Genomic DNA, 24,868 nt, shown 5'->3' with positions numbered 1-24,868 from the left:
ACCATCCTTTAAAAATTCAATTGCTTTTATAGTGTAAAAAATCAAAGTGAACTATACATAAAGAGCTTAAGACTGAATCACGGAAAATGCATGTGGAATCAAGAGTCTTGCCTCACACCGGTTCAAACAGCAGCATTGGTATAGAATAACCAGTAGATAATGATGTCTTTACATTTGTAACACAAGCCATGGAAGTTCAATTCAAGCCCTTTGTATGTGGTGTACTTTTTTCTGCACTCATTCAGGTCTTCCATTCAGAAATCTAACATAGGCATACTATAGCAGTGCATTTAGCAAAAATAGTAGCATGTTTATAGTATGACATTCCAAACTCAGCCTACATGTGCTATAATCTGCAACACGATACTGTGCAACATCTGAATTATTCTCTTTGCATCTGTGTGGGTGTTTTCTACCCAACAACAACAAAAAGAAATGATATTTTGCAAAACAGCCAAATGCTTCGGGAGAAAGTTAAAGAAATACACACACGCGCACACAAATGGACAATTCTTCATCTATCCTCCTCATCCTCTACTCTGGAGCGCAGTGACACAGCGTTCCACTCTTCATCCATCACGCTGAGGGATTAAACTGTATCAATGAACAAGAGAAAACTGGACTCTGTCATTTCTACTCCCTAAAGCCTGACAGCAAACCAATGGGCAGAAACGTGGCTGAAGACCATTGTGCAGAAACAACGCATAACTCATTTACAGCTCGGTTTATGAGCAAATCATTCACTACAGAGAAACATACATTGATTCAGGACATAACTGAGGGAATAGAAGGCTTTCTGGAACCTTTCAACATAAATTCAGGTGATTTATGCAAATAAAAAAAGTTAATTATATGTTGTTTGTTTGTTTACATATATATATACTGTTTCACATACTGTAATAAAAATATTATTAATACTGAAATTGAATAAATACTACTTTATTGAATTAATAATAATAATAATAATAATAATAATAATAATAAATAAATACTAATAATAATAATATTAATAATAATAATAATAACATGGAACAAATAACATATGGAGAAAAATATATATTAAAATCCATATTTTTCAAGAGGGGTCTAGATGCAGACCTGGTGCAGTGCAATCTGAGCTGCATCCAATGCTTTTTAATGGGCTCACCTAACCCCACCCCGAACCCTACCCGTCACAGCGACGTCACTCACTTCTTTGAGTGCATTGTGTCTGACATTGCATCGCTGAGTGATGCAATCTCAGCTTGCATCAAAAAGGCTGCATCTAGATACTATTGTATTTTTCACCCTTCACCCTTGTGTATTACGTATTACTCCACCCACATACAGAGAAAAGCAGAGGACACTCTACAGTTTGACAAATATTGCAGCTGTTGGACAACATAATGTACTTTTAAGGCTTTTTTTAAAGGCTTTTTTAGTCGAGGATGTAGTATTGAGACTGCAACTATGCAGTTTTTTATAAGGATGGTGTCTATTTAAATATTTATAATTTCGGAGCATGCAATTTAGTGCATCAGCCACCATCAGCTTTTCTGAGCAGAGGAAAGAAAGTGACGGTTGATGTTCCGCCACAAGATGGCGACAGAGACTGCATAATAAGTCCTTAGGGGAGAAAAATTTTCTCAGCGAAAGTTTCAAACTACAGCGGAACAAATCGTTCTAAATCAGGTAAGTGACATTCTAAGTCTCTTTAGTATTTTTAGTGCTGTATTTATACCAAAGAAACTGGTAGTGTTTGTTTTGTTCCGGCTTTTTCCAGGTTAATTGTTGTAAAATCCCAATTGCAACAGAGAAATACTAGGAAGTCTCTATAGACTAGTGGCAGTTCATGCCGTTCAACCTAATAATCTTAAAATGTGAGCAAAAATTACCTGTTTTGTCATCACTTTAGAAAATCATCAAATACTAGCTCTAAAGTGACGTTGAAGTAGCAACAATTTCTGCTGATCTGATGGTCAGCTGCAGACGTGAATGAGTAGTCGAATAAAGTAGTTCCTTCTACAGAAAGGTTTGTGAGACTCTGTGTTTGATTTTCTTTTTTATACTAACGACTATGCCGTTGAAATAAATGTAGTGTCATATATATATATATATATATATATATATATATATATATATATATATATATACATATATATATATATATATTAGAGCTGGGCAAAAAATAATTACGTACAAAATAAATATGTAATATTTATTGTATATTTATTATGTATATATTAGTACACACATGCATGCATCTATTTGAGAAAACGTTTATATATATTATTTTGTTTGTACGCTTTTATAATTATTATTTTATTATTATTTTATTATATGTGTGTTTTAGATTTATATATAGAATATACATAAATATCTTAGGTCGAAACAAACTTTTATTTTGGATGTGGTTAATCACGATTAATCTTTGTTCAGCACTAACATAAATATATATATATATATATATATATATATATATATATATATATATATATATATATATATATATACACAACAGATATGCAGACCAAGTTTTATAGTAACTTCTGCAGTATATGGGAACACTGTCAGCATAACAAATGAGCAATGAAACAGTAAGTGGTTTGGATCACTTGGGAAAATGTGTGTTTTTAACATAAACAAGCAACTGTATTACTGGAATGGGGAGACAAAAAAGTTTGTTTATTATGTTTAATAATAATAATAATAATAATAATAAAATATTTATAGAAACTGAAAGCTAAATATAGAGACAGCAAAATAATAAAAAATATTCTGCAATACCAAACATGAACGCTGACAACCAATTAGATGCATCAGAGAGAGAAAATTTAAAAGAAACCTGTAAGGCTATTTACACAACAGCTATAAAGACAAAACCATCACCACAAAACTTTTGGTAGAACTTCTATATAAGAACACTGTCAGCATCATAAATGAGCAATGAAGCAGTAAGTGGTTTGGATCGCTTGGGAATTTTCCATAAACTTCTTAATGGATCTCATCTACATGGAACCCGCTTCACTGCAATCCAGACAAACACAGAAACCCTCTCTGTGTGTATAAAACACCAATTGGAAACATCACAAGCTGTAGATAACACACACAAAAAGCAGAATGGACTCACCCAAGCGTTGTCATGGTGACTATGGTGTACCAGAAGGAGGCTGGGATGCTGGTGAAGTTGGTTCCCTTGGTGCCTTTCTCAGCGTAGAACATGACGGTGGCAAATATGATGATAGCCATGGTGAGGGAAAACAGCAGGAAGCCCAGCTCAGACGCACAGCTCTTCAGGGTATAACCCAGGATCCGCAGGCCCTGAGAGTGACGGGAGAACTTGAAGATCCGGAAGACTCTGAACACCCTTAGTGTGACGAACGCACCACTCACGTCCTCGTTCTCTGGCATGACAAGGCCGATGTAGTAGGGCATGATGGCGACCACATCAATCACGCTCATGACTGAACGCATGAACTTGCAGCGGCTAGGGGCGGCGAAAAGCCTCATGAGGTACTCGAAGGTGAAGATGAGCACACAGGCCGTGTCCATGCAGAAAAACGCCAGCGAGTACTTCTCTCCGCATGGCAAGTCTTTCTTGCTGCCTTTGAGCGGTCGGCATGGGACGGTCTCTACTACGTTTGCTATGACTGAGACGGCGATGAAGAAACCGGTGACGTAGTAGAAAACCAGTGCCATGGTGCTAGTGTGGGGATTCTCGAACGCACGCCACAAGCGTTCCCGATGCGTGCTGTGTGGCGGCAGAGGGGTGTCTGTCGCCATCTCCGCCTCCGTGTCCACTGCCAAACGCTCCTGGTTTTCTTTCTTGCGGTCCCTGTACTCTTCCATGCAGCAGTCTCCGATAATATCCGGCACGATGCCGTAGAACGCCAACTCCTCGTCGAAGGCCTGAATGCACTCCTGCCGGGGGTAGTGAAGCCGGCCTGTTCGGTAGAAGTTCAAAATGTGGCGAAACATCTCTGGATCCCGGTCGAAGAAATACTCCTGAGTGTCCTCGTTGTAGAAAAACTCCTTTTCCGAGCTGCCCAGCAGAGTGTCGGGATATCGGTCTAGCGTGTTTTTCCATGTCTGGAAGCGGAGTCCGCTCACATTTACAAACAGGATCTCATCGTTGCGATTTTTTTTGTCTATTGGTGGTTTGGGCATGGTTTTCTTGGCCAGGGGAAGCCAGCCAACGGCTGCTGCCCTGGCAAACGGTAGCCATGTTGCCACTCCGGCAGCCATCTTTAACGAAACGTTGTCAAGGAATTAAAGCAGGAAAACGCCAGTCAGACCTGAGAAGATTTTCGGAGTCTTTCCGAGCTAATCATCCGAGCTGAGCATCTCAGATTTGTTAGTTATGTATACTTCGGCTTGCGATACACTAGAAAGTGTAGGTTTTTATTATCTGCTACCAAAATTGAAGGCTGTCAAATCTCCATCTTATGATCTCTATATATCAAAAAACATTCCAAAATGACCCTGTTTTGTTTGGAGATTGTGGCTGCCTAAAGAGTCAACTCAGCCAGATAAAGGGTTAACCCTCTTGGCCATTTCTTTCAGGGGTCAGTAGGAGAATACTGATTTGTTGCTGCGCTGTGCCGTTTCAAATTTTTCTTAGTTTGTGATGAGGCTTTCCAAAGTTAGCGGGAGACTATATCTCCACTACTGCAACCCATTTGTAGGCGTCCTCGCTCCTTTTTAAAGAATTGCATTTGTTTATTTACTTCCTTTCCTTTCTTCAGTCTTCACAAGAGGCACAGAAGACATTCAGATCTCACAACCAAAGGCACCTGGACTCCATGTACGGCCGTTTCTTCATGCACCTGTCATGAAATCAAACAACAAAACCTTAGATGACGCCTGAAAGCAACATGGGACACCATAGCTACTTTCACCAGCTAGCTTTACGTCAGAGACTGTTTAAATAAATAAGCTTCACAGTCTGTTTATGAGATCTGTCACGCTAAAGTCATTCATGCTTTACACTGCATGGAAAAAAAGAGATGCCATCATGAAAACATTTAAATAGACACACATGCACATTTATGTAAATAACGATCTATAAAAACACCTTCATTAATGAATGAAAATAGAAATGCAATTCCATAAATGTGTTTCCCACTTTTAACGTCCTGTTGCATCTAAATGCTTCAGCGTAATACTATTTAAAACCTCCAGAAACTTTTTAGGGCACTATCACATACACGCTCGGCGGCTGTTCCCCTCAAGGGTCCACGCAGAGAACAGGTGACCCAGCCCAGTCCCAACATAATGCACACAACATGCTCCTCACAATCAAAAATCAATAACGCATTACTCTACACCTCCTGCACCATGCGCAAGAACATGCACGTACAACAGTAAATTCTGGGGGTTTTCACTTCAGCATCAATATAGCTTCACACAGACTCACAAAGCTAACGCAAGTGCTTCTGGATTTCCTAACATGCACGTCAGTAAAGTGACTCCTGAAATCAATGAGAGCTGTAAATAACAGAAGATAAAAAAAATAAATAAAAGTCAAGCAAGTTGCCAGCGGAGACAATAAGTAATGATTTGTCTTGCAGAGACTTTTTACCTCCGAGAGAGACGAGAGGATGAAGAGTTCACCGCAACACAAAGCTGATGAAAGAAAGAAAAAGGAAAGAAACGGCAATCTCTCTGCAGCAGTCCTGGCATCTCGCAGGCAGCTTGTGAAGGAGCGAGCGTAACGCCTAGTCCTCCTTCTCTCTCTATTTCCTCTCCTCCGCTGCTCTGTTGCATTCGTGCGCTGCTTCCCTCTCTCTCCCTTTCTCTCAATCTCTCTTATTTGCTTGCTCGACCTCCCCACCCTCTTTCTCTCTCTCTACACTTATACACATCCATTTAAAGCTTAATATCTCTTGCAAATGCATCCTGCTCTACAACGGGTCATAGAGAACGAGGCGAAAGCTCAGGTTTCACACAACCTGACAATACTAGATCACACAATCTACTTGTGCCCTTTATTGCGACTTTACTGCATTCAGGCACATCGCATCCTCTACTCTTTCAACAGATCCTTTTATGCTGCTCCACCTCTGTCAGCGGTAGGAGCAGCAGCAGAAATTAATTCTTGTTTCAGTTTCCTCAATTGCTTGCGAGCACAATGGGATGCCATCACACTTTTGGAACTGGGCTGTAAGGAAAACTGTTGGGGAAGTCATCAAAATCTTTAAAAGCTCTGTCTGGGACACTGTAAAAAATGGTTTTGCTTCTTAAGAGTTTGTCTTGTTTCTAGTCAATATATACATATTTTTTAATCTTAAATCAAAAAGCATTTTGTAGACAAGTGAAAGACTGTTTTGTTTGCAGAAATTGAGTGAAAATTGAGTGAGTTTTCCTTAAAACAAACAAAATAGTCGGCGCCAATAGCCGCACCCAGGTGCTCGCAGCGACCCAAGTTCAATTCCCAACTCAAGGTCCTTTGCCGATCCTTTCCCTACGTCTGCTCCCAACACGTTCCTGTCTGTAAATCTCCACTGTCTAATCAATAAAGGCGAAAACCCCTAAAAAATAATGATTAAAAAAACAATCAAAATAATCTGTTATTAGGCTAAGTAAAATGATTCTATTACAATTTTATTTTATCTATTAAGAAGCATTTTTATAGACAAGTTCAAAAATTATTTTATTTTTTTAGGAATGATCAGATAAAATTAAGTGAGTTTTCCCCTTAAACAAGCTAAATCTGCCGACGGGGTAAGTAAAACAATCTTATTCCAAACTGAAAAAAAGATCATTTTACTTACCCTAATAGCAGATTATTTCGCTTGTTTTAGAGGAAACACACTTAATTTTAACTTATTATTCCTAAAAAATAAAACCACATTTTTTGTTTGTCGATAAAAATGCTTCTCGATTAAAAAATGTTTTAGATATTTTTGTACCTGAAATAAGACAAAAAATTGTAAGTATTGCAGTTGAGATGCGTAAGAGGTTTACATTAATAATTTATATAATTTATAATATAATAATAATAATAGACAATAACAATTTGTCTGTGTCAAAGATGAGACGTCCCGTCCCATCCCATCCCATCCCATCATTTGGTGATTGAAACTATATTATGAATGCAAGTAAATTGTCTACTATAACGTTGAGGAAAAATAATGTTTAATCATCAATTATGAAGAAGAATAATTATAAAAGTGATTTGAAATGATTAAGACCTTGATGACAAATGGGTAAAAGCTTGTGTTTTGATGGCTAGTGGCAAAGTATGAAGTAATTAGTTTTTCGGGGATGCAATTTATTCTTTGAATAGAGTCTTTAAATGTCAAATCATTTTTGTTATAAATATGCATGACCCAGGCGGCATGGTCGCACAGTGGGTAGTGATGTCGCCTAACAGCAAGAAGGTCGCTGGTTCAAGCTTTGGCTGGGTCAGTTGGTATGCATGTTCTCCCCGTGTTTACATGGGTTTCCTCCTTGTGCTCGGTTTCCCCCACAGTCCAAAGACATTTGGTACAGGTGAATTGGGTAGGCTAAATTGTCCATAGTGTATGTATGTGAATGGGAGTTTATGGGTGTTTCCAAAAGATGGGTTGAAGCTGGAGGGGTATCCCCTGAGTAAAACATATGCTGGATAAGTTGTCGGTTCATTCGGCTGTGGCGACCCCATATTAATAAAGGGACTAAGATGAAAAGAAAATAAATAAATATGCATTAAACTATTTTCTCGTCTATAAACGAATGAATTAAATGTTTTCTGTAAATCTTGGTAAAAATATATGAGAGAATAAAAATTAAGCTGTATTACATTTAAAAACTTCATCTTAGACCTCATTTCTGATTAAAAAAAAATGTCATAATTTATTAATTATCAGTGAAACATTTGTACACACTTGACTGAATTTATCATTTTATCAAATATAGCAAATATAAATTACAACCCCAACCCAGAAAAAGTTAGGACATTATAAAAACACAATTAAAAAAAGAAAGAAGTGATTTCTAAATGTACTTTGAAGTTTTTTTTGTTTTGTTTTGTTTTTTGCAGACAATACAACAGCACATTATTTAATGTGCTTCTCTTGATTTTTCTTTTTTTAAATAAACACATATTTTAGATTTGGTTCATGCAACACATAAAAAAGGTGAGACAGGAGCAGTTTAGGTCTAGTAACTAGGCAAATTAATTAAATTATGTGATTTGAAACAGGTGATGTCAACAGGTTAATGTAATTAAGATTTGGTAAAAAAAAAGCAGCATCCAAGACAGGCCTAGTCCTTTAGGAGCAAAGATGGGCCACGGATCATCAGTTTGTCAATATATGTACATTTGTTTCATTTCTTTTTTTGTATTTTGGGTGACTGTGGTAAACATTTTTACAGTTTTTGTTGATGTTATTGTGTTATTCTAGATTTTTATACTAGTGTCACACAAATTTTATTTATGGAGACAATTACAAAGCACTGCAGTGTTTGGGTTGTCTGTGTTTGTCTGAGATAATTAGTCTACCGAAATGAGTATGAGTATATATTTTTATTTATTAATTTAATTGTTTAACCAGGAATGTCCCAATGAAATACAAAATCTCTTCAACCAGGGAGTCCTGGTCAAGACACACAGCATTAGACAAAGTAAAAAATATAAATATATTTATATATAATAAAAATGATTATAATAATAAATACATGTCACAACACCTAGACACACAAAAATAGTATAAACCATAGTCAATTGTTAAAACGTGCAGTGTTCTAAATTGACAGTCTTTAAAATATATTATATTACAAAGTATAAAGCTGATCGGTTACTTCTTGTTACGTGACTCGTGGTGTACTCGCGAGATTCATTAAACTGGGTGTGTCAAGGCTGATTTATACTTTCGTCTGGAACCTCGTTGCAAACCTCCACTGACGTGCGCTAACCTCACGAAACGGACGAGGCTTTTATACGTGACGTGTTCACCAATAAAAATTTTTTTTTTAAACGAAAGGCAGTAGGGTTGTGCCGATAGACGATAGTATTATGTATCAACGATAGGCAAAGATATCACAGATAGCTGAGACTTGTGATTTTAAAGACGATATTTAGCTTGTTTCGCATCAATGTAAACCCATTTCATGTTTTACTTACATTTCTGAATAAAATAAAAAGTATTATTATTTTTAATCTTCATCATTAATTATAAATGAACCACAAATAATTTGACAGCTTCAGGTGTGTGCATCAACATCACTTGACCAACTCTCTCTCTTTCTCAGCAGCAGTTGAATCGAGCACTGCACTTGAGGGCACAGCCACATCTCACAGCAAATTAATTTGCAACTTTGACAGAAACTTTTTGTAAAAAATGAAACAAACGAAAAAGAAAATGAATGAACTAAGCTGAAACCAGCATAAATGTTCTGGAATAAAATGTTTTGCGGTAATATATGATCATTGGTCATTTGAGACAGCACTCCTGCAAGATTCTCTCTTGTTTTCACAAAAAAAAACTATTTATCTTTTATTTATATCCGTTATCAAAAGCCTATTTAAGTGTTAAGGTGGCCTATAGCCTATTTTTTCAGTGCATGCATTGTCTGCTTCTTTAAATACTCAGAATATTTGTGTCTTATTTATGTTTAACTCGATGAAATGATAAACACAGACATGCGCATTTGTTTAAAAAATAACCTGTTAATTTAGTTAAAAAATGTTAGGCCTATATTTATTTACAGACCCTAAATGTATATTTTATTTGTTTAAACTAGCCTATATACATTAAATTACATTGCAACCTGCATTTTACCATTCGTTTTGGCTTTAACGATTTATTGAACTGATTATTATTAACTAATTAAAGAACATTTTACTGAGCTCAGTGAAAAGTTTCATCTGTAGGCCTACAGTCAAAAAATTAAATATTATATGTCTAAAACGAAACTATTTCTGTGAAACAAATAAGTACACATAACACTATTGCACCCTGATATCGGAGATCTCACGGGGACGATTTGGCGATCTGAAAATTTTGTATATCGTCCAACACTAGGGGGCAGTCAAAAGAAACTAACCGTAAAATTAGACGGATTACCATAGAAGTAGGAAGTTTCCGGAACTACGTCATATCACTAATATTAATCTAATTATTTTAATAAATTATTTTAATGATTATAAAGATTTTTATAAACATTAAAGATGTTTCTTCAATCAAACCTTGAGGCATCCCTTGCTTTTGTTCACAGTTCTACCTATTAAAGTTTATAAAAATATTACTGACAACAGAACATTGCTTTACAAATATATATTTTTTAATTATGGAGAGAATAAAAGCAACAAAAAAGTACACTTACTCAAATATACTAAAGGTTTTTTAGATTTAGGATCAAATATTCTTTTACAGTTTTCAAAGAAGTGATTTGTTATTTCATTTTGTTGAAGGAATTTGTTTTTCATTCGTTTTGTAACTATTAAATTGTTTTAAATTCAAAATTGTAATATATACGTTAGTGTAAATATGTGAATATTACAATATGTGAAGAATGCATACATACCAATTAAGAAAAAGAACATCCCTGCATGAACCACAAAAGCTGTTGACAATTCACAAGAGTCGACTGTGAAGAGCTGGAATCTATAACAAATAAAGAATAAAGCATTTAAATTGGTTTTAATATTTAGCTTCAATTATGTGTGCAGTTTTGCAGTTATATTGGCTTAAAATGTAAAACTAAAAATATGGTAGGTGTGGCCAATACTTTAATTGTTTCTATATAATCATCCATCTGCCCTGTTGTTTTCTAGATAATATCAGTATTGAATTGAAAATCTATACCGGTCAACCGCTAGTTTACATGCACAAACTGTCCTTTAGTCAGCATACTGTATTATTCATGAGGACAAAGGCTGAATTCAGCAGACTGACATTCATTCAGCATTTATAACGACTGCGCTTTCCACTGCTGCAACACACACGCATGCTGTACCCCAGCTAAAATAGAATTAATTCCATTGGTATTTATATCTGCCTTGTTTACCCTGTGGAATCCACCATTTAATAAAATGGCAGGCTGTACACACATGCTCATAAACATTGTCTGGTTTCAATTATAGAGCAGGCATTAAATTTCCCAGTGAATTGTCACGTTAGGGACTGATTGACTGGATCTGCAATTCCATTTGAATCCACTAGTGGCACAAAAAAAATTACTTTATCTCCACTGCAAATTTATAGTCTCCTCTGGCACGTCTAATACTTTCGATCAAGCCTCAGTTGAAAATGAAACACTCTCTTGGCGGCCTCCAAAGCCTACTTGAAGCAAGAAATAGTTGCTTCTGTAATTCCCAATGATGGCATTAGTTATGAGGATCGAACTGAAGGAGTTTTCAAGCCGTAACGATTGTTTTCTGTGGAAATATTGCGGTTTCCATATATACAGGATGGAGAGAAAAAACTGTAGTCTCTCACATAAGAGGAACTCCAGCATGCTGGGATAGAGTGAAGTAAGCCAAGAAGATGGCAGAATTGATTCCTGGATCCTCCAATCGATGGATGTGTTACACTCGGAGTCTACAAAAGGAATCCTGGGAACAAAACAGGAAGAGGTTAGTTTAAAAATAAAGAGAACAAAGCTGTGCTGGTGTTATTGTGCATCCAGAAAAATCAAACACACAGTAATTTGTGAGATTTTAGATGTTATCTATTGTGGCTTATTAGAATCAAATTAGGACATGGAGAACACAAGGGTGGCAGAGCATGAGCAGATCTGCATGATAACATCAATAAATCACTGAGGGTGATGAAGCAATGAGGTGGAAAACCACAAGTAGGTTGGAGAAAAAAAATGGATGTCAGTTTATATTTGCTTTGAGTTGTATGGGACATCTCTGAAATGGTCAGAATGTTCACATTAAAGGACTAGTTAACCCAAAAAAGGAAAATTGCCCCATAATTAACTCATCAGTATGACTTTCTTCTGTCAGACGAACACAGTCAGAGTAGTTTTAAACTTCACCCAGGCTTTTCAATGCCGTGTAATGAAGTTGTATAGTTTTTGAAGCTCCAAAAACTGCATAAATCTGACAAGGAACTAACCCATATGCCACAAAGGGGTTGATGCCTTTGACGCCTAAGACAGGGGTGTCCAAACTCGGTCCTGGAGGGCCGATGTCCTGAAGATTTTAGCTCCAACTTGCCTAAACACACCTGCAGGGATGTTTCTAGAAAGCATAGTATGAGCTTGATTAGCTAGCCCAGGTGTGTCTGACTGGGGTTGAAACTATATTTGTAGGTCCCTCCAGGACCGAGTTTGGGCATCCCTGCCTTAAGGAGTAAAATGATGAGTCGCTGTAACAAAAGTATTTCTTATTTTCAAATTCATTCATTCATTTTCCTCCGGCTTAGTCACTGATTTATCAGAGGTCGCCACAGTGGAATGAACCAACAAGTATTCTGGCATATGTTTTATGCAGTGGACACCCTTCCAGCCGCAACCCATACTGGGAAACATCCATACACTATGGACAGTTCAGCTATTCCAGCTATTCACCAATAGTGCATTTCTTTGGACTGTGGGGAAAACCGGAGCACTCGGAGGAATCCCAGGCAAACACGAGAAGATGATGCAAACTGCACACTAGGGCTGGGTGGTATATTGAGTTCTGGGGATGTATTGGTATGATTCCCCAAAGCAATGTGGAATTATCCAATATCGTTCATATCGATAAGGTTTGAAGCCACACGTCCAGACCACTCCACTCCTCTTGCACAAATGTGCGCTTGCTCGAATTAATGATTCTCTCCTTGAGTCATACAAAAGATTTGTTAAAAATGAACAAATTGTTGAAGAATGACACATCATCACACGCGACATGGAGGAACATGCAGTGCCGGTGTTGTATCGAAATCTGACTCCCCCTTGCGTGCAAGCACGTCACATAGCGCTTGCAGCTGTCACAGCGGTTTATTATCAATCATTTCTTCTGCAGTTGACAGCAAAAACAAACGTAGAAGCCTTGTCAAATTGACAAGCAGCACCTGAATGTGTTTAAAAGAATAAAAAAACGCCAAAACGGGACAAATTTATGCCGCATTTTGAAAGTGAAACCACCTTATATTCACTGATTATGAGTGCAGTATTTATTACATGACGGTCTCGTCTTTACATTTAAATTATAACACACTTAGCTCTGCGTTCTGGTCTGTTATTGCATATTGACTTCAATTCCGATTATATTCTAATCATTGTATTTATTTATCTATTTATTTATTCTGTTTAAATGATTTATTTATTTTAGCCCCTTAACTGGAAGATTTGATTTGATTTGTGTGTTTGCCTAGAATACAAACAGTTTTAAACGATTATTAAAACTTAATAAAAAAAAACATTTGCACAGCATTTGTCTGCCAAACATTTCTTTTTCTATTTTAATATCTTGCTGTTAGCTACTCTTTAAACAAATGAGAATATAAGAATGATAATTATAATGATGATAATTACAGGGAGGGAAACCTCTGTGTTTGAATTATATTTTGCTCAAAAAATGTTTATTAAAGTTTTACTAAAGGTTTTAACTCTCAAGTAACCATTTATGGGAAAATACCGGATATATATCGTATACAGTCATTCCTCCTTAAAATACCAGGATATGATTTGTTGCCCATACTGCCCAGCCCTATACAACACACATTGCCAACTGGCCCATCCAGGACTCGAACCAGCAACTTTCTTGCTGTGAGGCGACAATGCTAACCACTGAGCCACCGTGCTGCCCTTATTTATTATTTATAAACTCAAACTCACTGAATTTCGGTGTCTGCACTGTTAACGATTTTGGTATATGACACAGTATTTAACTGCAGTATGAACTGTATTTATGCAGTGTGTCACTTTATTTTGAATTTGCATTGTAAAAATTGCTGTATATTTTACGGCAAAGTTATACATACAGTTCTATAAATACATATAGAGCAAGATAAATGGTGCTGACTGTATACGTCTCAGAGAAGAAATTTGGGTAAAACTTTAGCTTATGTCACAATTCACGGTATTAACGAACCATTACTAGTTTATTAACTACTAATAAGCTTTTGGTTATTTTTTAAGGTTTTTTATTAATAGTTAGTAAGGTAGAAGTTGGGTTTAGGTTTTGGGTAGGATTAGAGATGCAAAATTAGATCAACTACTAATGAACAGTTAATATCTTAATAATATGCTAGTAGTTAATTGCATGAATGGCATGAACAAACTAAAAGCTGTGGATGGCTTGAGGGCGAGTAAATTATAGGGTAATTTTCTTTTCTTTTTTCCTCATTGATTGATTATTCGCTCACCATATTATCGCCTTTGGCATGCTGTCTTATTAATAAATGACATAATATTATATTAATTGGGCTTGTTTTGTGTATTTTCTAACTCTAATTACCCAATCTGTCTGCTTGTACAGTCACAGCGTGACAGATTCGCAAAAGTTTGTGCAAGTAAAAGTCACCCAAAAATACAATTCTGACATCACACACTCACCACCATGTCATCCTAAATTGGGAAGACTTTCAGTCTTATATGAAACAAGCAGAGGTAGTTAACACTAAAAAAAGACCACAAAAATGTGATGCTAACGGCTCAGTTATTAAAGATCAGCTTTGTTCTGTAGCATATACATATATTTGATGAAAATGATCTCATTCATACGTCTGCATTTTTAACAGTATGCAAACCTTTAGTCCCTTTATACTTAAATCAAGACATGTGTTATTGTTTGGACATATTCAAGTCAGATTTATCTACAGGATATTTTGGAAATGTCTTTTTTTAGCAAATACTTGTTCAAAGTTATAGTTATTGGCCTTAACTTCAATCAAAAAAAAGCAAGTACAATGTATCCATATAGTTATTTATTTATATTTCACAACAATTATGATGTTAGTACTGAGGAGAAAATAGGTTGGGGACAGGTTTGTTGGTATGAGGAGGTTTAAGGGTTGTTTAGGTGTACAGGATGGGTCAACAATGTAATTACAAAACTAATTACAGATGCAATTACCTGTATATGCAAATCAAGTACAACATTAAAACATACATAATATGTAAACTGCACTATTTGATACATTTAAATATACGTACACAGTAATTAAGCCCACAATATAAAGTGATGCCAAGTACTTTAATATGCAATATAAACTGTACAGGTAACACGAAAACAATACCTGGGGCTTCTGACGATACATTGAGGATGCAAGAAATTAAACATAGTTTATGACATTATTACTTTTAACCCACAGCTTCAGAAAATGCCAGAGTATTAAAAAAAGTTACCTTAACTAGCCTGGAAGTGAGCGAACGAAAAGCTCATTTTCATTTTTGGGTGAACTATCCCTTTAAATGACAGGGCTCACTGCAACATTCATCAAAAAGTCATCGAAAATATCCGATCAAATCAACAACAAGACTTTAAAGAGGTGATGTTGTCCAGTGCACGTCGAATGGTGATTTGCAAGGTGGGATGTAAACTTTAGGTGCTAGCAGGCTAAAGTTAGCATTATCTCCTATTGCACCTTCAAAAAAGTTTTTTAGCTGAAGTCGTGGCTCATGTTGCTTCATAAAATCAAGTCAAAGACAAAGAGTTAAAGTCAAAGAGTCAAAATCAAGAGCTACTGGTACTTAGACAGTAAAAACAATATAAGCTGTACAGGCAACACGAAAATAATACCTGAGGCTTCTGACGATACATTGAGAATGCACAGAACTAAACATAGTTTATAACATTTTTACGTTTATCCCACATCCTCAGCAAATGCCACGATATTTAAGAAAAATGTCAACCTAAATAGCTTGAAAGTGAGCAAATAAAAAGCTAATTTTCATTTTTGGGTGAACAATCCCTTTAAAAAACTTTAAAAAATGGTGATTTGCAGGGTGAGAAGTAAGCTTTCAGTGCTAACAGGCTAACGTTAGCATTATCTTCAATTGCACCTTCAAGAAAGATTTTTAGCTGAAGTCGTGATCCTGGGTGATTCTTAAAATGCAGGTCAAGGGCTACTGGCGGAGAGAAAAAACAAAATAAACTGTGCAGGCAACACAAAAAAAATATCTGAGGCTTTTGGCGATACATTGAGAATGCCTGGAACTGAACAAAATTTACAACATTATTACTTTTAACCCACAGCTTCAGCAAACGAAGTATTAAAAAAGTTAACTGTAATTGCCTGTAAGCGAGTAAATAAAAAGCTAATTATCATTTTTGGGTGCATTAACCCCTTTAAAAGACAGAGCTCACTCCAACATGCATTAAAAAGTCATCGAAAATATCGTTCAAATCCACAACGAGACGATGTTGTCTAGTCCAAGCTAATTGGTATTGTGCATGGTGGGAAGTAAGCTTTCAGTGCTAACAGGCTAACATTACCACACAGGTCATCTCCTATTGCACCTTCATAGAAGATATTTTGAGCTGAAGTCGTGGTCCTTAGTGCTTCATAAAATGCAAGACAAAAGCTACATGTACAGTAAAAACCATATAAATGGTACTGGCAGCACGAAAATAAAACCTGATGTTTCTGACAATGCATCGAGAATGCAGGGAACTGAACATGGTTTACAACATCATTACTTTTAACCCACACCCCCAGAAAATGCAACAGCATTACCAAAAAGTTACCTTAAATGGGTTGAAATTGAGCAAATAAAAAGCTAATTTAAATTTTTGGGTGAACTATCCCTTTAAAAGACTGGACTCACTGCAACATTAATCAAAAAAGTCATTGAAAATATCCCTTCAAATCCACAACAAGACTTTAAAGCAATGAGGATAAATTTCCAACAAAACAGAAAGAGGAAAAACACAACATCGAGTTACTTACTGCACACATGGCGAGATGAATTATTGTCGGAGTGGCTGGAATTACAGTGCGAGCCGTTGCGTCATACTTCTGGAGTCTTTCTATGAATGATTGAAGAAGATGGGGAAAAGCTTTCCTGCAGGTCTCTGCACTTTACTGCAATATTTCACTCCACGACGGAAGCCAAAATACGGTAATACGTTAAAAATGCGCTCTAAATGTACACCAAATCAATCTGAGCTTACACCTATATTTAAATACACCCACTGCATAGCAAAACACTTCATTATAGCAATAAAATAATACCAGTTTGCACTATATAAGGTATTAAAAACAACATATACGCACTGCCAGCTCACAGTCTGAAATGTATCAGAGCAGAGCCATAAAACCGAGCTGAACTGAGAGCAACACTGACTTTACTGGGAAAGCTTTTAAAGTGTTTCTCTGTTGTAAAGATGCATTTCATACCTTATAGGAGGTCAGGGAGGTGCAGAAAGAGTCCAGGACCTGAGAGCAGCAATCGAATGCACTGAAAACATCCATTTCAGCCTCCTACTGCTTCATAGGGAGGAGGTCTACAAGTCTACAAAGTCAAAGCACATGTAATTTTATACCTAATTATAGCAGTGATGACATTTTGTAACCTTCTAAAACTCACCCCAAATGAAATATGCATAAACATCATGGTTTTTAATAACCAGAGACTTCCTAAAACGTTTCAGCGCATAATGGCTTTAGGTGAGAGAAGCATAGAGCTGAATATGTATATATTTTATGCCTTCCTGTTAAATGTATTTCTTTTTCAACTTCCAAGTGTGGTTTAATGAAAAGAAGAGTTTTTTGGTATATTTTCAAACAATATTTTAATAACTCATTTCTAATAAATCATTTATACGCTCATTTAATAAAATACCCATAGAATCAGGAGGTCCATGATTGACCATATATGGCTTGTGTCGTGAATATTGCTGGCAGTGTTGCCAGATTGGGTGGTTTTGAATTTGATTGTGTGGGTAAACAAAAATGGCTTAGGCGGGTTGACAAAATTTGGCCTGTTTTGAAACAAATTTTATAACAATTTTTTTTTTTTACAAAACGGAACTGTGTGCTCTTACTTTATTCAGTTAGTAGTGACCAAAGTGTAGTGCAAGCTGCGATAGCCCACCCGCAAGCAGGTGAAGGAACGTTGTATCAAAACCTGACTCCCATTCACTCGATGCGCCTGCAGTTAAACTCACAGCGGTTCATCATGACACTTTTATCGATCATTTTCCCCACAATTGACAGCCAGAACGAACTGAGAAGCGGCAAATAGATAAAAAAAGGCAGAAGACAGTACATTCGCGAAATGGACGTTAGGGTTGGGGCGATAGACAATCGATGCCAACATCCATCGCCGATGGCCAATAGACAACAAGATGCTGAACCGGCATCGCCAATCCTCTACCCCGTCCCCATCACAAACAGACTTGTGAAAAATACACACTCAGGCCCCGTTTGCACTAATTTAATATTAAATTAGTGTTAAAATGGCATTTTAGAATGAAAATGATTCACATCCACACTGTGTTTTACCTAGCATTTCTGAACAACCCTCTGTCCGCTGAAAACGCACATCAGGGGACCACACACTCACACACACACAGACACAAGCTCACTGCAGACCCACATACACACAGCCAAACACTAGCTATGTTTCCATCCAAAAATGCGAATGAACTTTAGGCGCAAAACTGGATTATCGCATAAAAGACGTGCAAATAAAGCTGCGTTTCCATCCAATGAGTTAATGAGAACACAATTGTCACTTCCTGATTAACTGGCGCCAAATATCAACAGTAAAAATTGCATCAATCTTTTCTAAATGAATGCGCCTCAGAAGACAATCCTGACATGCAGTGAGCGCGCAGTGGCGTTTGAAGGTGTCAGACGCAGAGCACAAGCACTCGTGATTCTGAAGGTCATTAATAATATAATAACACTAATACTGACACGGTAAGGCATTTTAGAATGACCAAAACAACATTTCAAATGTTTTATACTGTGCTCAGCCTGACGTTTTTGTCCATTCACACACATTTTAAGCATCACATGATCTCTTTTAACAAAATCACATGACCTTTTTTAATGCGCATGCTGGAGTTTGTGCGGTAAAAGTGTTTCCATCGTAGTTTATGCGCAACTTTTCTTTTCGAATAAAAAGTTTATCCTACACAGTTATGCGCATAAGTTTTTTTATGCGCATTTTCAAAATTTATGCGCATCATGGCGTTTCCATCAACTGTTTTTTTTTTATGCGCATAAAATAGGTGGATGGAAACATAGCTACTGTCATGCGCTCCTCTGAGCTTCAGTGACAGAGAGCAGTGCACGTCGGAAAAATTATCTAGGATGTAGAGCTGGATTGCGTCTCACTATAGTTGTTAAAAACGATATTCAGACATCCCAAGTCTCCTGGAAGTTCCCTAGGTTTCTATGCATTTGCATGACTCACAATGCCTGCAAACGAGTGATAATCTATCAGAAATTGTGCGTCTCCCTGCCGGTCCTCATTGGTCGACATTGCCCAACACTAATGGACGTACATGCATATGGTGTTATTGCACTGACAAATGTCATAAGCGCAGTATTACAAGTAGAGAGCGCATTTATGTAATACGAGCGAGCAAACGCGCCAGTTTCCTCTGTTCATGGACAAAACTCCTCGCGTGCGATCAAATCACTGGCTACTCACGTATGAATGATCTGCACTCAATTTGTGCCATGTGTTTCCTCTTCCTTTCGTGCTTTTGTTCTCCAGAGATCCTCCTGTTAATTTGTTATCCTAGGAATGTTAATATTGTACATATATAGCTACACTTTTTACCTACAGGTAAAGGTACGTTCGATAATAAATACTAGTGTTAGGTGTACTAGTACTAGCAAAGAGCTTAGAATGACCAAGAGGCGACACTCTAGTGTAATTTGGGAAACAGCGGCCATTTTGGAATGAAAACTCCATTAGAACAACAGCATATTATAAGTCTGTAAAATAAACTATTAAAAGTGCTGATGATTGTGATAGCAAGTGTTGTATTGTCGTCTTTCAGGTTATATCTCAGCTTTAATGCGCTTTTTAAATAAATAAATAAAAAACAAAGCAGCTGCTTGCCATCGCAACAGTAATGAGATCCAATGGACGGCCGATCACTTTCACTCCAAAATTGCGGTATCCAGAGCTGTTGCTGGGCGCTGCTGTTGCAATGGAACGTTCTATTGAGTGTCGCCTCTTGGTCATTCTAAGCTCTTTGGTACTAGTGTTAAGTATACTATGAAGGTAAATCAGTTGCGAAACTCGAGAGCTTGCAAATGTAAATGTGAGCACTTGTGATAATAATATTTGTATGTGTAGGTTGAAATGTACACTTACAGCTCTGATGTGAACAGCTGAAATCCTCGATTTGCACACACACAACAACAATCAACACACTTGTGTTTTAAATTTGAAGTTGCAGATTAATAGTTGTGTATTTGTAAAATGTCATTCACAAATACAAAGTGACAGACACACGTGTGCAAGGCAAATTTGACTGCATCTTTGCTCTACAACCACAGGTCGGCACTCACAACCTCTCAGATTCGTCAGTACAACTACAAATCTCCTGCGCTCTGACTTTTGCAACACATCTCCCGCGATCTCTGTAGCAGAACTCATCTGTGCACTCTCAGATGCAGAGGCGTGAGCAGCGTGGGGCGGGGGAGGGGCGGGGCAGGTGTAAAGCTGTTTGATTGGCTGATGCCTGACCAATGAACAATGCCAGCAGCCAACAGGACTGAGGTGCAAAATAATAATTTCCCACGATTATTTCATTAGTTAGGGTTTATTTAAACTCTTTTCTGAAGAGATTCTTGTTAAAAATCTTCTGTAATGTACATACCAGTAAAAGAGCAGCAAAGCCAGTTTATTGGCTAGAGCCAGCCAATGAGATGGGACGTTTCTGTTTGTCAGCACACAGGGCAGCTCACGTTGTTGGAGGCCTCGAGCAATCAGAGGGTAAGTTATGATTTTTAATAATTATCTATATGGTCAATACTGTTAGCTAAGCTAAGAACTGTGCTGGGTGCTTCTCTTGTTTGTTTCTTATATAAGAAAACAGTTATGAGTTATCTAGGAGCTGCTTTCAATCATGTTATATGGTTCTAAAGATACGATTCAACCCACATGAAATAAGAAGTTGTAATAGTATTTATAGTAAACAAAAAACAAGTGTGTTGATTGTTGTGTGTGTGTGCAAATCGAGGATTTCAGCTGTTCACATCAGAGCTGTAAGTGTACATTTCAACCTACACATACAAATATTATTATCACAAGTGCTCACATTTACATTTGCAAGCTCTCGAGTATTGCTACTGATTTACTTTCATATATACTGCCTATGTTTAGGCTAGTAATATTTGCAACTTCAGCATACTGTAGGTTTAAGAATAGTGAATTGACAGCCAGAACAAACTCAGAAGCGTTGCCTGATTGACAAGCAGCAGCTCAATGTGTTTAAAAGAATGTAAAACGGCAAATGGGACATCTAAAATACTTTGTTTTAATTTTACAGAATAACGCAAAGAATTTCTAAACTATTTAAATATAATCTTTAAACAAATAAATCAACAATATATAGGCGAATAGTTAGTGTAATCAACAGAACAATAGTTGGGATGTTATGTTGCAATTTTACTATTGTGGTTCTGTGACTATTGGTGTTTGTTGCTGTAAGGTTAAAAGGTCTGACAAATAAAGTAACTTGGTTAATTTCTGATTTAAATAAATTAATATTAATTAAAAATATTAATCCAATATTTTGGGCATTTTTTGGCCGTTTGGGTGGGGTTTTGGACAGCTTTTGGGTTCGAAAATGTCAGCTATATCTGGCAACACTGCATGCTACTCTAACACATACACCGCATGCCAAACGCTGAACGCAACAAATATAAAATCAGATTAAAGTAAAATTTTCTCACCAGATCTGTTAAGAATAAAAGGCTAAAATATAATTTAACGTGACAAAAGAGAGTCAGAGAGATTTATCGTGTTGCATTTTAAAACTATAGTCAAATAAAACACAGTCAGGAATTAATATCAACCTCTGCATTAAGACATGACAGTTGAGCTGAGTGATTTGACAAGATTCAGCAGTCACATGTTTGTTGAAACATAGACATCAAATTTCCCAATAAACACGATAAATTAACAAAAGATGTAACTAAACATACCTTATGCCTCTTCAGAGTGAAAAGCAATAAGTGTGTAATCTGTAAATCTTGCATTTTGCGTCCTGAGTCCAGTTTGAACGTGCCTCGTGCTGTCGTTGTCCTCGCCTTTTCAAACTAAAAGTCTTATATAGATAGTAAGTGAAATGTACACTTAAAAAGAAATAAGGGAGAAAAATTATCATTGTTTTCCCATTAGAAAACGTTGTTGCTTATCGTTGTTGCAAGAGGCGAGCATATTAAAGTCCCCAAGAACTCTGAACTAAACATATGATTTTGTTAGCTCACATTGCCAGTTTTGTGGTGAACAATTCATATGATTTTGTTAGCTCACATTGCCAGTTTTGTGGTGAACAATTCATCTGTGCATGTCATTAAGAAAACAAAAACATTTGCCCTTAGTCTTTAATTTAAATCTGAAAATGCACTTCTTGTTTGTTTTCAGTTTATTTGTCAGATTATGTGATTTTGAGGTAGGTCTATTGGGAGTGGCTAACATAAATTACCAGTGTTTTCTAAAAGGGCTCGTTCACACATACAGACCTTTCTGTAAAATTGCCGGTAATATTCCAGAAAGGTCTGTATGTGTGAAAGGGGCTATATACTTAACCACGCTGGTTCAACTGTCAGTTTTGACCACAAACAGAAATGGTGAGGAGGAGGAGTGTCTGTTTGTAATAACACTTCTTAAACCCTGTTCCTGATTTTTCTGAATGAAATACCTACTTTACGACTATTCAGTAGAAAAGTCAGTTGTATTCAGTTGTTGTGGTATAAAAAACAAGCCGCACCCACTGTTTGCGCATTTAATATTCTGTTTCTCTGAAAACTGCATCACAATACGAAAACAAATAATGATCACAGCTTCCAGTTCATTTGGACTTTAACAATCTCAGAGCTTTTTTATGATCAGAGCTTGATGACATGGCTGGTCGTCAGGTCCGGACAAACAGCCCAAAATAGGCTTACATGCAAATGCAAAGGGCATGGCCCGTGAGTCTCGTCACAGTTTGTTTTATCTTCTGATTGGCCCGTTGTCCACCAGGGTTTTACACTCGTGGAATTTACATGAAAACAGTGGTGCCTGAGGCTCACTGCATGCCCATTTCCATATAATGATCTTTTATTATTCGACTATGCCTTGGTATATTTTCATTATATGGCACATTTAAGTTGCAATTTAAACGCTTAACTAGGTTAATTAGGTGAGATGGGTTAATTAGCCATGTTATTGGACAACATGTCAATAAGAAATAAGACTTTTTCCATACAACAAATACACGGAATACTATGAAAGGTTTTCTTGTTCTCTTACACAGAAAAATAATAAATATTTGTGAAAAATAGTTACAATTTTACAGGGGGCTCCTAAATTTGCCTTCATTTGCATATATATAATTTTTTATTATCCACCATGAAATAATTAGTAATATATTCCAATGTCCACATTCTGCACACAATACAAAGTCCTGGCTATGAAGGAAGAGGATACAGGTACTTGACTGGCCTGCCTGCAGTCCCGACCTCTCCCCAATAGAGAATGTGTAGCGCAAAATGCGACAATGAAGACCCCGTACTGTTGCCGACTTTAAGATTTGTTTGCAGGAACAACAAAATTACACCTGAAACACTTCATCACTTGGTGTCTTCAGTCCCTCGACGTCTTTTATGTTTTGAGAAAAGGAATCGCAACATAACAAAGTGCTAAATTCTTTACTGCTCCAACTTTTTTTTAAATGTGTTGCAAAAACCAAAATTTGAATTCATGTTTATTTTGATTAAAAAAATTAATTTTGAAAAAAAAAAAAATTTTGAAAAAAAATTACAAATTTTGATTTATGATAAATACATTACATTTGTTGTAATGTCTGCAATAAAATACAAGTCAAAGTAAATATAGTAATCACTTCTTTCATACGATCCAACATTTTCTGATTTGGGGTTTTATTATTTATTATTAATATTATTCATATTAATTAGTAACATTAATATTCATATTAATAATCAACATGCACTTACTATATACTTAGGGTTATGGTTAGATCGTGGGTTAGTTGCATTATCAATAAGCATAATTTAAATGTTATAATACACATGTAATGCAAATCAAGGACATTAACATAATGCATTACTATTATTATTACCATTCTGTACATTTTTTTAATCTACATCTATGATTGCATACTATCAGTCCTATCAACAGTACATATCACTAACAGACACTGACCAATATGACATATTAGACTTGCAGCATTATAAGTCTGAATAAAACCACTTTTTAAAAAGCAAATATAATCGGATCTATTTCTCAGATCCAGGTTCCTCTCCATAACAGATCCACGCAGCAGTTGCAGACACTACTGAGAAATGAAATGTGAAAGCTCACAACTCGGAAAGAGGTAAAAATTTCTGCCAAACTCGCCAGTTAAAAGCCTGGAATACGGGTTCGTGAATGTGGTCGAGATAGCATTTGACAGCACGCTTAAAATTCAGAGCACAGCCTTCTAAATCTACTAGTCCTCTGGGAAGACAACCAGCACAACACTGGATCCATTTATGCGACAACTGCAAAAACTCCAGCACTAATACACATTCAACCCTCACCCTATAAAAGTCAGAGCGTCTTCACCATCGGCAGGATAAATATTAGTAAAACGAACCAGAAGAGGCAGCAGGACAGAACACAGATTCAATAATCGCCATCGTTGTTGGTCTATAGTCTTTAGAAATAAACGACAGTCCTATGTGATTATGTATTTGTCATTCTGTGCTGGTGCTGCATTGCAATTAAATTATCCAGAAGCCCACAGCAAAAATCATTTCCCGTTGAATCATTACGGTGTCCACTT

General features: G+C 36.6%; 1 protein-coding gene across 7 annotated transcripts in view; it reads right to left on the bottom strand.

Moving 5' to 3' along the window:
• The window catches only part of kcnd1 (potassium voltage-gated channel, Shal-related subfamily, member 1), a 142,078-nt gene extending 119,950 nt beyond the window's left edge, over window positions 1–22,128 (bottom strand). The window contains exons 1-6 of one of the 7 annotated variants that reach the window (XM_087262527.1): window positions 22,023–22,128; window positions 17,244–17,358; window positions 16,794–16,873; window positions 11,403–11,518; window positions 10,489–10,568; window positions 3,110–4,805 (exon numbers count right to left, since the gene is read on the bottom strand). In XM_087262527.1, the coding sequence (XP_087118653.1) occupies window positions 3,110–4,224 (1,115 nt within the window). In that variant the 5' untranslated portion in view covers window positions 4,225–4,805; window positions 10,489–10,568; window positions 11,403–11,518; ... (1 more) ...; window positions 17,244–17,358; window positions 22,023–22,128. 7 annotated transcript variants of the gene reach the window in all.
• Window positions 22,129–24,868: the final 2,740 nt, after the last annotated feature.

This window comes from Danio rerio, chromosome 8 (genome assembly GCF_052040795.2).
Source record: "Danio rerio strain M-AB ecotype USA chromosome 8, GRCz13ab, whole genome shotgun sequence".
NCBI lineage: Eukaryota > Metazoa > Chordata > Actinopteri > Cypriniformes > Danionidae > Danio > Danio rerio.
The sequence above is the reverse complement of the archived record's forward strand: the minus strand, read 5'-3'. Positions and strand labels throughout refer to the sequence as shown.